Below are 14,756 nucleotides of genomic sequence, written 5' to 3'. Positions count from 1 at the left end.
ACAAACTGTTTTTTCTTGAATTTACACTTTGATTTCCATTGTCCAACAATTAATTTTCTCTATAGAGTTATATACGTATGTTTCTTCTTTATCATTATATATTTCATTTCACCCGGACCTATATATATTATTTAATTCATTCTTTTCCAAGGGCATTCTAGGAAATTCATTTGAGGACATTATAAGTAATGTGATTTTTCCGGTGTCTGCATTGACGGATCAATTTTTTAGTCAACTAATTACAATTTTATTAGAAATTTCAATAATTTAACAATCATGCAAGTAAAGATCAATTTGAAACATGATCACCTCATTAATTAATTTTTCATTATTCTCCTATTGGAAAAATTGTATTTTTGCCCCGTTTGTTATGATTTTCTCACATTTCATACTTTATATTAATTTTTTTTTTATTCATCACGTGGCTTTTCGTCCAATAATTAACGGAGAAATCACGAGACCACTAGTCCAACATGTGTTTGAATTAACGGCCCTTTGAATTCTATATTAATTATTGGACGGGAAAGTTGCATGATGATAAAAAAATGCGAAATTTATAATTTATAAAATCTAATTTGATAAAATTATAACAAATGAGGCTAAAAGTCTAATTTATATTTACTAAAAGTTTGCTTTTAGTCTCCATCAACTTCATCAAAATCTATTCACACCCAACAGGCCAAAGGCTCAACATTATTCATTAAACCAAATACCTGCTCTAGAAAATTGTAAACTTATTAAGGAAAAATGTAATTTTAGTCCTATAACTTATATGGGGCAATTTGGTTTTGCACAAATTGATTTTTTTAATTTAGTCCTGTAATTTTAAAAATTTGATAATTTTCATCATTTTTCAGCCAATCTTTCTGGAAAATTGCATGTGATTTGCTCATGATCAATTTAAATTGCACTTTTAGTCCTGTAACTTAAGGGGGTTGGCATTTGTAGTCCTATTACTTGAAAAATTTTGCATTTATTGTCCTTCATGAATTTATTTATAAGACTAAAATTAAAAGTAAATTGCAATTTCCGGTCAAATTGGCTGGAAAAAGAACTAAAATTGTCAAAATTATAAAATTATAAATTCAATTCCGAAAATCAATTTGTATAGAATTAAAAATGACATCCATAAATTATAGGACTAAAATTACAATTTCAGAACTTATTACAAGCAAATGCCTGGATCAATTCAGCATTTGGTTGTTCAGGGACAGAACACAACCCTGTAATTGGTACTAGCAGGGCAAGTGAAAGTACTTGTCTGACCGTCCTGGGGAGAGATGTAAGCATTAGGGCACCTTTCCCTGAAAAACCTCGAATATTCTGTCGGCGGACAGGTTCCAGACCCGTCAGTACAACAATACTCATTGGTACCAAAGACAGTGCATGGGTTGTTACATCCACCGGGGGCCCGAAGCTCGTCAGGGCACTCTTCGTTGATTCGGCCCGTGCACTTGACACCACGACAGACATCAGTTGTTGGACTGAATTCGATTGGGATATTGAACCCATCTACTAAGGAGATATCGAAAAGGTCCAAGTTATTGAGCTGATTCAGGGCAAATTCGGCTAGCGTGTTGGGGGGCCGGCTAGAGGCCTGGCATTCTAGGAGCCCGTTACAATCACCCGTCTCGCACTGGCCTCGGCCACTCCCATCAAAGCTGCAATTAGTCCGACCCCAAATTCTCCCGACAGTCCCTGATGAGACGTTGATCTGCCAAGACTGGCTTGAGTTGAGCCTTCTTCCGCCACCAGGCGAAGCAGCGGCCCAGACTGTGTAGCTGCATCGGTTTGTGATGTCGAAAGTGGCAGCATGGGCGAAAGTGAAAAATGAGATTGACAGAATACAAGGTAAGAGGACTTTGATGAAGCCCATGTTGTTCCAATTAAGATCAATGATATGTAGTTGAATGATTTCGAGGACAAATAGGTTGGGGTTTATGTAGAGGAATGGCGGCCTAGATATTGCGTGTACCTAATGATCTTCCTAAGTGTTAAGAAAATTCAAAGATTTTGATAAGAGTTTCAAACATCTCTTGTCCTGATGTTGATAATTGAATATTTTTTGGCATCCAGAAAACACTGTCAATGTAAATTTTGGACGTGAAAAATCCACATATATTAATTAGCATGTTGATTAAAATTTTTACTTTCTTTTCCCATATGCAAGTTTTAATCTAACTAGGGATGGTCATTTCAAGTGGTAAACGGAATATCTCATGACAAGTTGGGTTGGAGTCTCAATAAATGTCTCGATACTTGTCTCACTTAATTTATGTGAATTTATAAATTTATTGAAATTCATTTTGATGGGTATCTACTGCAACCTGCTGAGAAATGGCAAAAATACCCTTCATTAAGGGTATTAGGGTCCTTTCGCCATAGGATCCGCGCCTTTTGTAACGGGCGGGTCGCGGAGGACCCGACCCGGTTCGAACAGCCACCTTGAAGACCCGGACAATCAAAATCGTCCGATCAGGACGTGAGCCAGTAGGATAAGGCCACGTGGCCCAATCAACAGTGTCCAGCTGCGTTCTATAAATAGACCTCGAAACGCCGTTATTAAGGTAACTGTGACGCATTAATTGAGATCGAACTTTTTGATCGCACACTTTTCTCTCGATCAACCTAACTTGAGCGTCGGAGGATCATTGTCAGGGACGTGCCCGACGAGCTCATTGTTCTTGTTTTATTCTCAAGGGACCCAAAAATCTGATCTTGGAGAGTCTGTTATCTATGTGGAGATCGTTTCCCGAGATTGCGGAATTCGACCCGGATCACATTTCATTATTATTAATTATATTAATATATTGATTATTTATCAATTTATTAAGATATTTTGGTAAGAAAAGTATAACTTAATAAGCTAGTTGAATTTTTTTTTTTGTTCTTTAATTTTACCCCCTATTAGTTTTAATTCTATAAGTATGCTTTTTATTTATTTAGTTTCATAAGTTACAAAAATAATAAAAAATAGTCCTCTGATCACCGGAATTTTGATTTTTGGTTGGAAATATGACATGTCATCTGAATTAGACAATTTTGGGGGGGATTTTAGTCCTATGTGGCTTTGGATATGAATTGGAAGGCATGTTGGACGTGTGTTAAAAAGGATATAAATTAACAAATTTTAAAATATTATATATATATATAATTATAATATGTAAAAATTATATTATTATTATTATTTTTAAAAAATTAACTTCTTCCCCCATCTTCCACCCATCACCCCGCCCCCGGCATCGCCCCCGCCCCCCTCCTTTCCTTCCCCTCCATCCTTCCTCCCAATCCCTGGGATTTACGTAGAGGATGACGACTTCCATTGCCCTATGTTGTGTTGGCGGCGACGATCTCCTAGATCTGAAATAGATTTGCGTCGCCTAGAGGTGAGGAGGGCGTGATCGCCTCTTCGCAGCGGTGGTGGCGGCGACAATCTAATCCACGTCACTGCAAATTAAAAAAAAAAAATATTAATTTAATTAATTAAAAGTAATTAAAAAATTAAGAAAAAGTTATGTTTTTAAAAGAAAATTAAAAAAATTAAAAAGTTAATTTATTTATTTTTTAATTTATAAATATAGTTAATATTGTTTATAGTAAATAATATAGTTATTAAAATAGTTAATTTTTATATTATAATTTTAATTTAAATTATAAAAATTTTAAATTTATATAATTTTTTTTGGAATTTTTGTATTTAAATAATATCCAGTCAGTATTGATGGCCATATGTCATTACACGTGGTTGTACACATGTCTAAATTGTTGAAAATTCAACAAATCATCTGCCAGGTAGTAATTTTTGGTTGATTTTCAAAATCTCGCTAGAAATTAATGTAGAAAACCCTAATTCGTACTATTTATTATCATTTTTTTTTAATTTACAAAATTAAATAAGCAAAATTATACTTATAGGACTAAAATTAATAGAGTGTAAAGTTAAAGGATGAAAAAATAATTTTCCCTTAAACCTTAATTTAACAGACAAGATTGTCTTCATGTCGCTTTCATTCTTCTTCTAACATTTTTGTAAGAATTTTTATGTTCATCAATGTACTGAAAACCAACCACCTCAAGTCGAGCATCGTAAACTTATTAGCCAAACAAGCCACTTGACCACTTTTTTCTACTTGTCTTTAGGTCCACCCGGAAATTGGCCTAACCTTATTTCAAGTAGAGAAGTTAGTCAATTAACATTTTGTAGAACAAGCCATGAGTATGGTACGATATGTCTATTCCGAGAGCATTTGGATTTATGGAAGTCGAAAACATATTAATGTAAGTATGTGCATTGTTGATAAAACATTAAATATTCATAATTTTTTAATCGGAGAAGTTACAGAGTAACCTATCTTTTGATTGTCTTGTCTAGAAACGACTATCCCCTCTCCGTTTTTATAATTAGGGGTCATTATCCGTCATAAAATTTCATCGTTTCGACAACCATTATCGTGTTAAATTTTTCTTTTTTATAGTAGTTGTTTGAGCCTCATGTTTTACTGCTCATATTTTACAGCATTCTTTGGCCTTAATTCATATAGTCCAAAATTTCTGCACATTTGAGATCTGTTTACCTTAGGTTAAAATTCTTATTTTAAATACATTCAATCTCTTTTCAAGGAATTAATTCATCATGTTCTTAGGAGGTAGCAGACGAGTTTTCAATCATCTCTCAATTTTATTGCCTCCCGTACCTCAAAAATTTGCTAAAAAGAAAAGAGTGAAAAGTTGTGAAAAAATCAAGTTTAGAAATCAACAGTCACGCAATGAATATCAATTTGAACATGAGCGTTCCATTAATATTTCATTATTCAACTCCAAATAGGTCTGCACGTGCGCGACAGACCAGACACTCAACTTATTTATTACAGGCAAATAAGAAAGCAGTAAACTTATTACAGGTCAAAACGCCCGCAGGATCCATGTAGTATTAGACACTGATTCATGGGCAGAACACGACCCTGTAATTGGTACCAGCAGGGCAAGTGAAAAGACTTGTTGGATCATCCTGAGGATAGCTATAGGCGTCAGGGCACCTCTCCTTGAAAAACCTCGAATAATTTGTTGGCCCGCAGCTTCCAGGCCCGTCAGTACAACAGTACTCATTAGTTCCGAAAACAGTGCATGGATTGTTACATCCTCCTGGGGCTCGAAGCTCATTGGGACACTGCTCGTTGATCGGGGCTGTGCACCTCAGGTTGCGGCACACGTCAGTTGTCGGGCTGAATTCCATTGGAATATTGAACCCATCGACAAGGGAGATGTCGACAAAGTCTAAGTTGTTGGGCTGGTTCAGGGCGAATTCGGCTAGGGTGTTAGGGGCCCGACCGTAGCCCTGGCATTCCAAGACCCCGTTACAGTCACCCGTCTCACATTGGCCTCGACCATTGCCATCGAAATTGCAATTAGTCCTGCCCCAAATCCGGGCCTGGACAGTGCCTGGTGCGACATTGATCTGCCAAGACTGGCCCTGGTCGAGCCTTCTGCCTCCACCAGGCGAAGCAGCAGCCCAGACAGGGTAGCTACATCGGTTCGTGATGTCGAAAGTGGCAGCATGGGTGAAAGTGAAGAATGCGATTGTCAGAATACAAGCAACAAAAGTGAGGTTTTTGGCGAAGGCCATGTTGTTCGATCGAGAAAGCAAGTACAATACTTGATTGCTGCTAGCTCAGTAGTTGTGTGCTTCCAAGAACAAATGAATGGGGGTTTATATAGAAGAATGGCGGCCTAGATATTGCGTGTTCTCGATGACCTTCCTAAGTTTTAGTTAGACATTTCAAAGGTTTTGACAAGGGTTTCTTGTCCTGATGTTGATCCTGGAATTTCTGGTCTTCCAGAAAGGACTGCCAACATAAATTTTCTACGTGAAAAATATCAGCAAACATTAGTACCATGTTGTTGGAAATGTCAGCAACTTGCTTGCTTTTATTTTCCTTTCACCTATACTAGGTTTAATCTCCAACTAGGAATTTGCATGATGGTCTGAAAATTCATGCCCGAATTTGGTTCGGTCAAACTAAATAAATTACAAAGCAAGTATGATGATACACTCGTTATATGAATGGTCATTTTTTTTTAAATTTACACTAATCACACGACAAATTTATTACACTTGACATACAATTGGTTCAAGTTTAATGATATTAGGTGCGCACTAAGATTTTCGCATGATGGTCCTGAATCAAGAATGTCCCTAAAGTCCTCTCTGTAGTAACTAAGTTAAACCGAGTGCATAGATTGATAGTTCGTTGAAACAGTCAATTAGTCACATTGGATTATCAATTAATGCCCTATGGAAGAAAAAAAAACATTATCGATTAATGCACTCTAAAACGTATGACTTTTCATTTTAATTAGTTACTATAAATAAAAATAAAAGAATATGACAAATACTAATTAGTTAATCATGGATGCTCAATGGAAATTAAACATTGGTTTTTGTGAGCAAATTCAAAATATCTGCTACAATTAAAAACTATAATAAGTATTTTTGGCATCAGATAAAAAAATAACAAATGACAATTAATCGTGGTCAAAACTTGAGTTTTTTCTATGATTTTATTTAATTGTGGTAGATAATTTTAATTTATCATGATATAATTTTAAGTCATATTGATTAATATATAGAGAATAATCCATTTTTCTTTGAGGATTATTTTCTTTTCCGTTCTTGTTTGCTTTACTAAATAAATTTATAGAGAATAGAGGTTAAAGGCATTTAAATAGTTAATTGTTGATTTTCTAAAAATAATCCAACACTCCTTAAATTACGGAATTAAAATTAAAATTTAATTGAACCATGTGCAAGTCAAATGCAATTTTTCGGCTAAAAATTGACTGGAAAAGAAGTAAAATTGCCATAATTATAAAGGTACAAAATTAAATTGCACCAATCAATTCATATAGGACCAAAAATGCCACATTCTTTAAATTACAGGACTGAAATTATAATTTTTTCTTCAATAATTGCAGGTTTATGACGGCGTGTACATGGTTATTACCCCGAATATTGTAATAATTATTCTTTACAAGAAATATATATTATGTAATTTCAGAATTATAAACTTGTTACACTTGTTATCTGATTGGCCGATCTACTCATTAATTTTAAGATTACTCTAAAATATTTCATATCACATGATTTAAATGAAATGGACCACATTAAAAAATCAATGGTTTATTAAATTGGCTTGCTGGATGAATATATATAATTGTTTACTTTCAAGCAAGAGATCTATTTGTTATAATACAAAATCACAAATTTTTAATATTTTTAATTAAAATTTATTATGTTTAAAATTGAAAAATGAAATTCATTTTACTAAATTATATATGCTTCATTCGTTTGGAGAAATTAAAACCATTGTGGAAGAAGTAATTAACTGGCTGGTCAACTTCATCTCGACGTACACAATAGGTAATTACATGTTTAGACTTTGACAGGACATTTGAGGAATGTTCGATTTCTTAATTATCCTATGAAAATTTGCAAGAAATATCACAAATATAATTTTTCAAGAATTGTATTTATGTCCCGTTGAATTAGACTTATCGATTGTTATTTAATTTTTTTTGTTTAAATTAGGCAATTAATTATAATTAATATTATTGCATCGAATATATATTTTTTAAATTATGTACGCATCATATGCTAATATAAATAACAATTTTTGTACTATTTGTTGTTACCTGATTTTAGCGGGAGACCAACAAGTAAAACATCATCAGAATCACACAGAAAAGACCTCGGTGATGATTGTTTTGGTCGATGTATGAGTCTGACAAGATGTAAGAATAAAGTATTTAAGATCGTAAAAAATGTTAAGATAATAAGAGTTATACCTCGAGCATGAAAGGTGGCTATTTATTAATTTATCCAAATTGTACGATTTCAAGCGAACTACAAATACGAAAATAATCGAATAATTACACTAACCCCTTAATATTACAGAAGTACCAAGATCAGATCATGACGATCTGAAATGAATAAAGCCGGTTTCGAGTCGGCCACAATTTGAAAATGAGTCGGGAGCGTAGCCCACCATACGAGCTTCATCAAATTACCTCAACCTCACCTCAGATCACTAGAAAAAAAATTACTATTGGCTACAAACTAAAATCGTGGTAAATAATAATTTTAATCAACTATGGTTAAATAAAAATGGATGCAAAAATTTAGATTATTCATCATAAAAATTATATTTTCCATGTCAACAAGCCACAACAGACATTTTTACCGTGATTTTTAGGCATGACAAATATTTTAGCCGAACTCGCAAAAAATTACGGTCAATAACTGTTACGTAGTCGTTATCAATAATTATTTATTACGACTATTTATTTTTAATCATGATAATTAATTATGATAAAATATTGAATTTGTTGCGGTGGATGATTTAATTGGATTCCACGAAACAAAAATTTCCTCTTGTTAGGCCTAACAATTGTTAGCCGCCTTAATGATCACCCGAAATACTAAGGTCAAAAATTCAAATAAAATTATCTTCTTTGTCTTTTGTACACCAAGCAAAGAAATGTGGAAATTTAGGAGTCCACAAATATTAAATTGATTTAGCCGTCTTCCACAATAATATGTACTTCAGACTAAAATCTATTACCTATTACAGTAAGAATATATTTAATTTTCGTTGAAATTTTGAATTCTCAACATTTTTTAAACTATTATATTAATATAAATTAATTATAATTGTTTTTTGTGTTCATTTAATGTATATATGTACACACAGACCAGATTAATTAATTAAGGGGAGATGACGTTCGACATATGTCAATTTATATATATTAAACCATCAGTTCCTAACCTATTTTAATATTAAAAGGTACAAAATACGAAAATGGCTAACTTTGAAAAAATTGACGATATTTCACATGTAAAGTATGCTTAATACCACATTCGAAGCAAATGAGGTTTTCACCCTCCAAAGTTTCATTTTCCCAAGAACAATAAATTTTATGAATTTTTAGATGAAATAATATACATTTTATGTTTTTTGTTTGTTTTTTTAATTAATCTCACTAAGAGCTGATGGCGACAAGTATTTGATCATGGAAACTGATTCCTTGTTTGTCTTACACTATTTTGCTAGCCTGCAGTGTATGATGTATGAATACGGACACAAATATGTGATAAAAATACTGTGATACAAATACAATATGATAGGATATAGCGACAGGAAAAATTTAAAAAATTAGGACACCACATGGCACGGACATCACTATATATTATGTTTACTTATTATATATAATCACATTTTTTAATAAAATTAAAAAATACAATATAAGAAATATTAAGATAAAACATAAAATATGCATGTTTTATATTTTAATTCTTAATTAAATATTGATTCGAAAATATTATAATCAGTTTATTTTAAAAAGTATGCAATAAAAAAATTATATAATACAATAAATTTGTTAAATCATCATGACCATCTCTTGATTTTTTTAGTAATATCATCCCAAAATTTGTACTCCGAGATGAGTGAATTGATTATTTTTTTTACTAAGTACAAAAGATTTTTTTTTAAAAAGAGCCCAAAACTTTTTAAAATTATAAAAAAATCGCTAAACGTGTCCAAAATGTGTCAGACATGCTTTTGTAGTGTGTCGGCCATGTATTCAAGGCGTGTCTAAATCGTGTGCAAATCCGACATGTATCCAACACTACACTAAATAATTTTTTGAAGTATTAGTACATTATAGCCTCGGGTTAAAACTTGCAAAACTTTGGTGAATGTCATCCTCAATCGTTGGAGAAATTGTTGGATAGCTTGCACATATTAATTCCATATTCATATGAAAAGATTAATTAAGCTTTAAATACTTAATAAAGAGTTATGTAATTAAAAAGCGTAAATGAAAAATGGAGGGAATATATATAGTATTTAATATATAAGTTCACTTGGCACTTGACCACGTGGAACGTGCACATTTATCCTGCGAAATAAATGATAATTTATTTTATTTTATTTTAAAAAATTATGCTTTATACTTATTTCATTCCTTTTTATAAAAAATTGTAAATCATAAAAAGCATTTTGTTGAAATAAGATTACTTTTCTCAAAATATAAAAACTTTAAAAGCTGCAACTTTAAAATTTGTTTTCCAAAAGCATCTAATCGAAAAAGGAATTTTTTGTGAAGTGTTGCAACTTTTAGATTAAGAGATCTAAATTGAATGGATGCATATTTTCTGAAAAGACATTTAAATATTTATATATAGATGAAATTAAGTTGCAGAATATATACTTTATATTCGTAAGTTGTTTCACTTGATATTTTTACTTTTTGAGTTGTTTCTGAAAGTAGGCATCCAGAATTGCTGTTGGGCAAGCCATGATTGATTTTGTCGTATTCTAAAAGTGAGTTTGCTTAACACGGCAACTACCATATAGTGGGGGCAAATTCACTTCAAGGAGAGCGAACTCATTGCTTCAAAATCTTTCCAGTGGGAAAATTACGATTTACGTCCAATAAGTTATCCCTTTTTTGATTTTTAAGTCCCATTGTTTTACGGCTCAACAGATTTAGTCCCATAAATCCAAAAAGATTATAATTTACGATCCATTATCAATTTCATTAAACTGTTAATGGAAGAAACACGTGTAATGCACGTTCAGTGCTTCTTTCTTTAACAGTTCAACAAAAATGGATAATGGAACGTAATTTACAATTCTTTTTGAATTTATGGGACTAAATCTGCTAAGTCATAAAATAATGGGACCAAAATTGCAAATGACTAAGTTATTGGATATATATTGTAATTTTTTTCGGCAGATGGCATTGAGAAATGGGAAATGGGGTTGTGACCTTGTACAAAAGATATTTACATGGCTCATGTCCAACTGGCCTAATTTTACATGCTAGTTGTAGCCTGTATCCTCCTTACCTACTTTCAAATCATAAAATTTATTAACGTTTCAAAAATTGGATCATCTTCAACTAACGTACATACCCGCTTATTCATACCCAAATATTTTCTCCATCCCTATTCTTCTCTCTTTAAATAAAATTTTGGTTTCAACAAAATAATTATTTTTGTGTATGTATATTTTAATATTGTTATTTTTTAAAATAGTTGCAATGGATTAGTTGGTTTAACCCATTAGAAAAAAGTTACTTATTTTAAATTAAATAGGATGTTAGCTGTTTTAGCCCATAAAAAATGGTGAAATACAATCACATCTTTTAAAAATTTGTTATTTACAAAAATCTTCTCGATGTTTGATAAATTATAAATACGCTTCTAATTTTGACGTCTATCTAACAACGAGCTCGTTCTGTTAGCCTCCATTATGTTTCTATCTGTGTATTAGAGTAGTTGTTCATATCGATTTGATTTATTGATTAAAAGAAAAAAGCATTTAAAACATAAGAGAACACAAATGGCAAATAGTAGAAAAATTACAATTTACATCCCAGAAATTACCCATTTGTGATTTTGATTCCATTATTTTATGACTCAACAGATTTAGTCCCATAAGTCTAGAAGCGTTGCAATTTACGTCCCATATTAAAGCATTTAGTACCCTTGTGACGTTTATTGTCTACTCGTGGAAAAACGGGTAGAACAATTGCACAATTAGAGTACGCAAGTGCAATTGGAAGTCTAATGTGTGTTATGCATTGTTTGTAAACTATATGGGTTTACAAATAATCCTAGTATAGAACATTGGAAAAGGATTAGAAGAGTTTTTGGATATCTCAAAGGAACTGTGAATTTGGGACTCTTCCATAATAGATTTCCAGCATTATTAGAGGGCTATTCCAATGCTAGTTGGATAACTAGAATTGGAAATAATTAGTCTACATTTGGGTGGATTTTTACTCTTGCTGGAGGAGTAGTTGCATGGGCAAGAAACAAACTTATTCAACACATTCTACAATGAAAGCCGAATTTGTTGCATTGGCAGCAACAATCAAGGAGGCCGAATGGCTAAGCAGTTTGTTATTAGATATTACGTTGTGGCCACAATCAATGCCAACCATCTCTTTGTTTTGTGATAGTGAGGCAGCTATGTCTAGAGCTCTTAATAAATTAAATGAAAGGAATAGACATATTAACCTAAGGCATGGTTATATAAAGGATTTGATTTTAGAAGGTGTAATTACCATAACATTGTGAGATCATAAAAGAATTTAGCGGATCCATTGACAAAAGGTCTATCAAGAGAATTGGTAAAGAACACCGATATTATAATGGTTTTAATATTGCCAGTTAGTCTAGAGAAATTTTGGTTTAAGGTTTATGCTACCGTTAATTTCGTCTAACATATGAATAAAGAGTTATCCAATTAAAAGTGTAACATGAAAAATTGAGGGAATAATTACGAAAAGGAGGGAATTTAAATATATTTATGTACATTATTTAATATATAAATTCACTTGGCACTTGGCCACGTTGAAAATTATGCTTTATAATTATTTTATTCTCTAATAAAAAGCTGCAAATAATAAAAAGCATTTTGTTGAAATAAGATGACTTTTTTGAAAATGTAAAAGCTTAAAGCTACAATTTTAAAAGTTGTCTTCCAGAAGCATCTAACCGGCAACAACATATAGTGGGAGCAAATTCACTTTAAGGACAATGAAATCACGCTTCAAAATCTCTCCAGTATTCATATATTCCCAACAGGAACTTGGCTAAACTCGGGGGTGTTGTGTTGCTGTTGAACATTCAAGAGTTGCTGCAACCCCTCGTGGTGAAAATGATGATTCCTCTGCATCTGGTAGATTCAATTTGATGGCTTCTCTCGCATTAGATTTTACTCTGACGCCTTGCATTTCATTATGGTATCAAAGCCTTATTAGTGAGGGTCTCTGCATACTCATACATTGATAACTCTGCAATTATAATGATTTTATAGCCATTTAATCTTCCTTTTTTAAGCCAAAATATTCCTAATTATGTGATTTTATTGCATATTCAGCAAAAAGGAAGATTACAAGGACGTTTCTGCAGAATTGACAAAGCGTGCCCACGCTTAATGGAGTAGTCAACTCGGGATAAGGATAAGCACGAACGATTCTCCTAAGAGATAAAGGAATCAAGTGTTTAGATTTAGAAAGGATTCTTTTAAGCTTATCTTTTGTAATCTTTTTACCTTTTTAGAGTTTATCATATATCTATCCCCCCACTACGTCTAGATTCGTAGGGAACTTTTATTATAAATAGGGGGGATCTCTTCATTAGAAGACATTCAGTTTTTATCTTAGAACTCTATAGAATTCTCTGTTCATCTCTTCTCTTTTATTTTATTTCACTACCGGAATTAATGGAATTCCACTTTATAGTGTGTTCTTCCATTAACATGTCCGGCTAAATTCCCTATTTTCTAGTTAAGGTATGGTGATTGCTTGATTCCCGTTATGTTGTGAGATCTAATCTGCGTTCTACACTTGTCAAACAAATATTCATGTTATTCTCTGTGCTTTAATTACAAACGTCTGATTTATGAATTATTCGGCCGGTTGTTCATTATCTTTGCTTAGCTAGTTGAACTTTATAAATCCGTGTAATTGTTTATTTAGTTCAATACTTAGTGGCAACGTAGCATGATTAGTTATGTCACAGTATTTAATTATGTTATGGGGAATGCATGATCTAGTTTAAACGAATTGTCCTCGTAGGAGTTTGTTGATTAGAATCAGGCCTTTCTAATTCTTAATGCTGTTAATAGATTAAATCTTGTGGACGTTCCCAAGGTTGTCTGTTAATTAGAGATCTAGCCAACGGTCGTACCTTGGCTAACGAAAAGGTAAGGAAAGGTGAGGTTGTTAGGTCGTACCAACGACCATAACTGGTTTATTTGTCCATACATGTGTTAATCTTGCATCAATGATCAACTCACAAGAATCAAGCATAATCCTAGCCTTAACCGGGAAATCTCTCTCTCATATCTCTATCAGGTATTTTTAATTATTTAGTTTTTGATCCCTTCTATTTATCACAACCTTCCCCCCATTATTTTCTATTTTCTCAAAGAAATCAACTTAAAGCCAATCTCTGTGGATCGACCCTACTCCCACTTTCACAAGTGTAGTAGGAATTATTTTTGGTGACTTCGACACTCATCATACATTCACCTGTGCAACTATTTTTTTAATGTTCTATTACAATAATGGCTAAGAGTGCAATTACTAGCACTGCAGCTAACGATTTCCAGTTCAAGAAGGATGTACTGTATCTTCAACCCTTTGAACATACTAGTTTATCTTTATTGAGTGTACCACTTAATGGATCTGCCTTGCTTGGAGTAGATCTATATATATGTCACTTGGCACAAGGCTGAAGCTTGGTTTGATTTCCGAGGAATAGCAGAGCGTATATTTGATGGTGACTTCCTGGATATGGAATTCCATATCAAAAGATATTGTCGAAGCATTCATGTAAGCTTCATCTTCTCACGAACTGCGGTTGGAGCTTCAAAGGAGATAAGAGAGGAGCAATGGACCAATGATCTATCAAATACAACGAGAGATATCCACAGTTTCACAAGGAGATTTATCAGTCGCTGCATATTTCACGAAAATAAAGAAACTATGGAATGAGATTGCCCGCTTAGCTCCTCCTCCAAAATGTACTTGTGGAAAATGTGTTTGTGAAATTTGTAACCCAGTGTCAGTTCAAAACGAATCAACATAGTTGATGCAATTTCTTATGGAATTGCATGAAGTATATGAGCGTAATTAAGTACTTATGACGGATCCTTTACCTGACGTTGAAAAGACATGCT

General features: G+C 32.8%; 2 protein-coding genes across 2 annotated transcripts; both read right to left on the bottom strand.

The window, feature by feature from the left end:
- LOC105157583 (thaumatin-like protein) lies at positions 1,085 to 1,925 on the bottom strand. The gene has a single exon (XM_011073997.2). It carries the CDS (start codon positions 1,874 to 1,876, stop codon positions 1,205 to 1,207), a length of 672 nt encoding a protein of 223 aa, XP_011072299.1. The 5' UTR covers positions 1,877 to 1,925; the 3' UTR covers positions 1,085 to 1,204.
- Positions 4,768 to 5,687, bottom strand: LOC105157575 (thaumatin-like protein). Its single transcript, XM_011073988.2, has one exon. The coding sequence runs from the start codon at positions 5,621 to 5,623 to the stop codon at positions 4,943 to 4,945; it is 681 nt and encodes a 226-aa protein (XP_011072290.1). The 5' UTR covers positions 5,624 to 5,687; the 3' UTR covers positions 4,768 to 4,942.

Source organism: Sesamum indicum, linkage group LG1, assembly GCF_000512975.1.
Source record: "Sesamum indicum cultivar Zhongzhi No. 13 linkage group LG1, S_indicum_v1.0, whole genome shotgun sequence".
Taxonomy (NCBI): Eukaryota; Viridiplantae; Streptophyta; class Magnoliopsida; order Lamiales; family Pedaliaceae; genus Sesamum; species Sesamum indicum.
The sequence above is the reverse complement of the archived record's forward strand: the minus strand, read 5'-3'. Positions and strand labels throughout refer to the sequence as shown.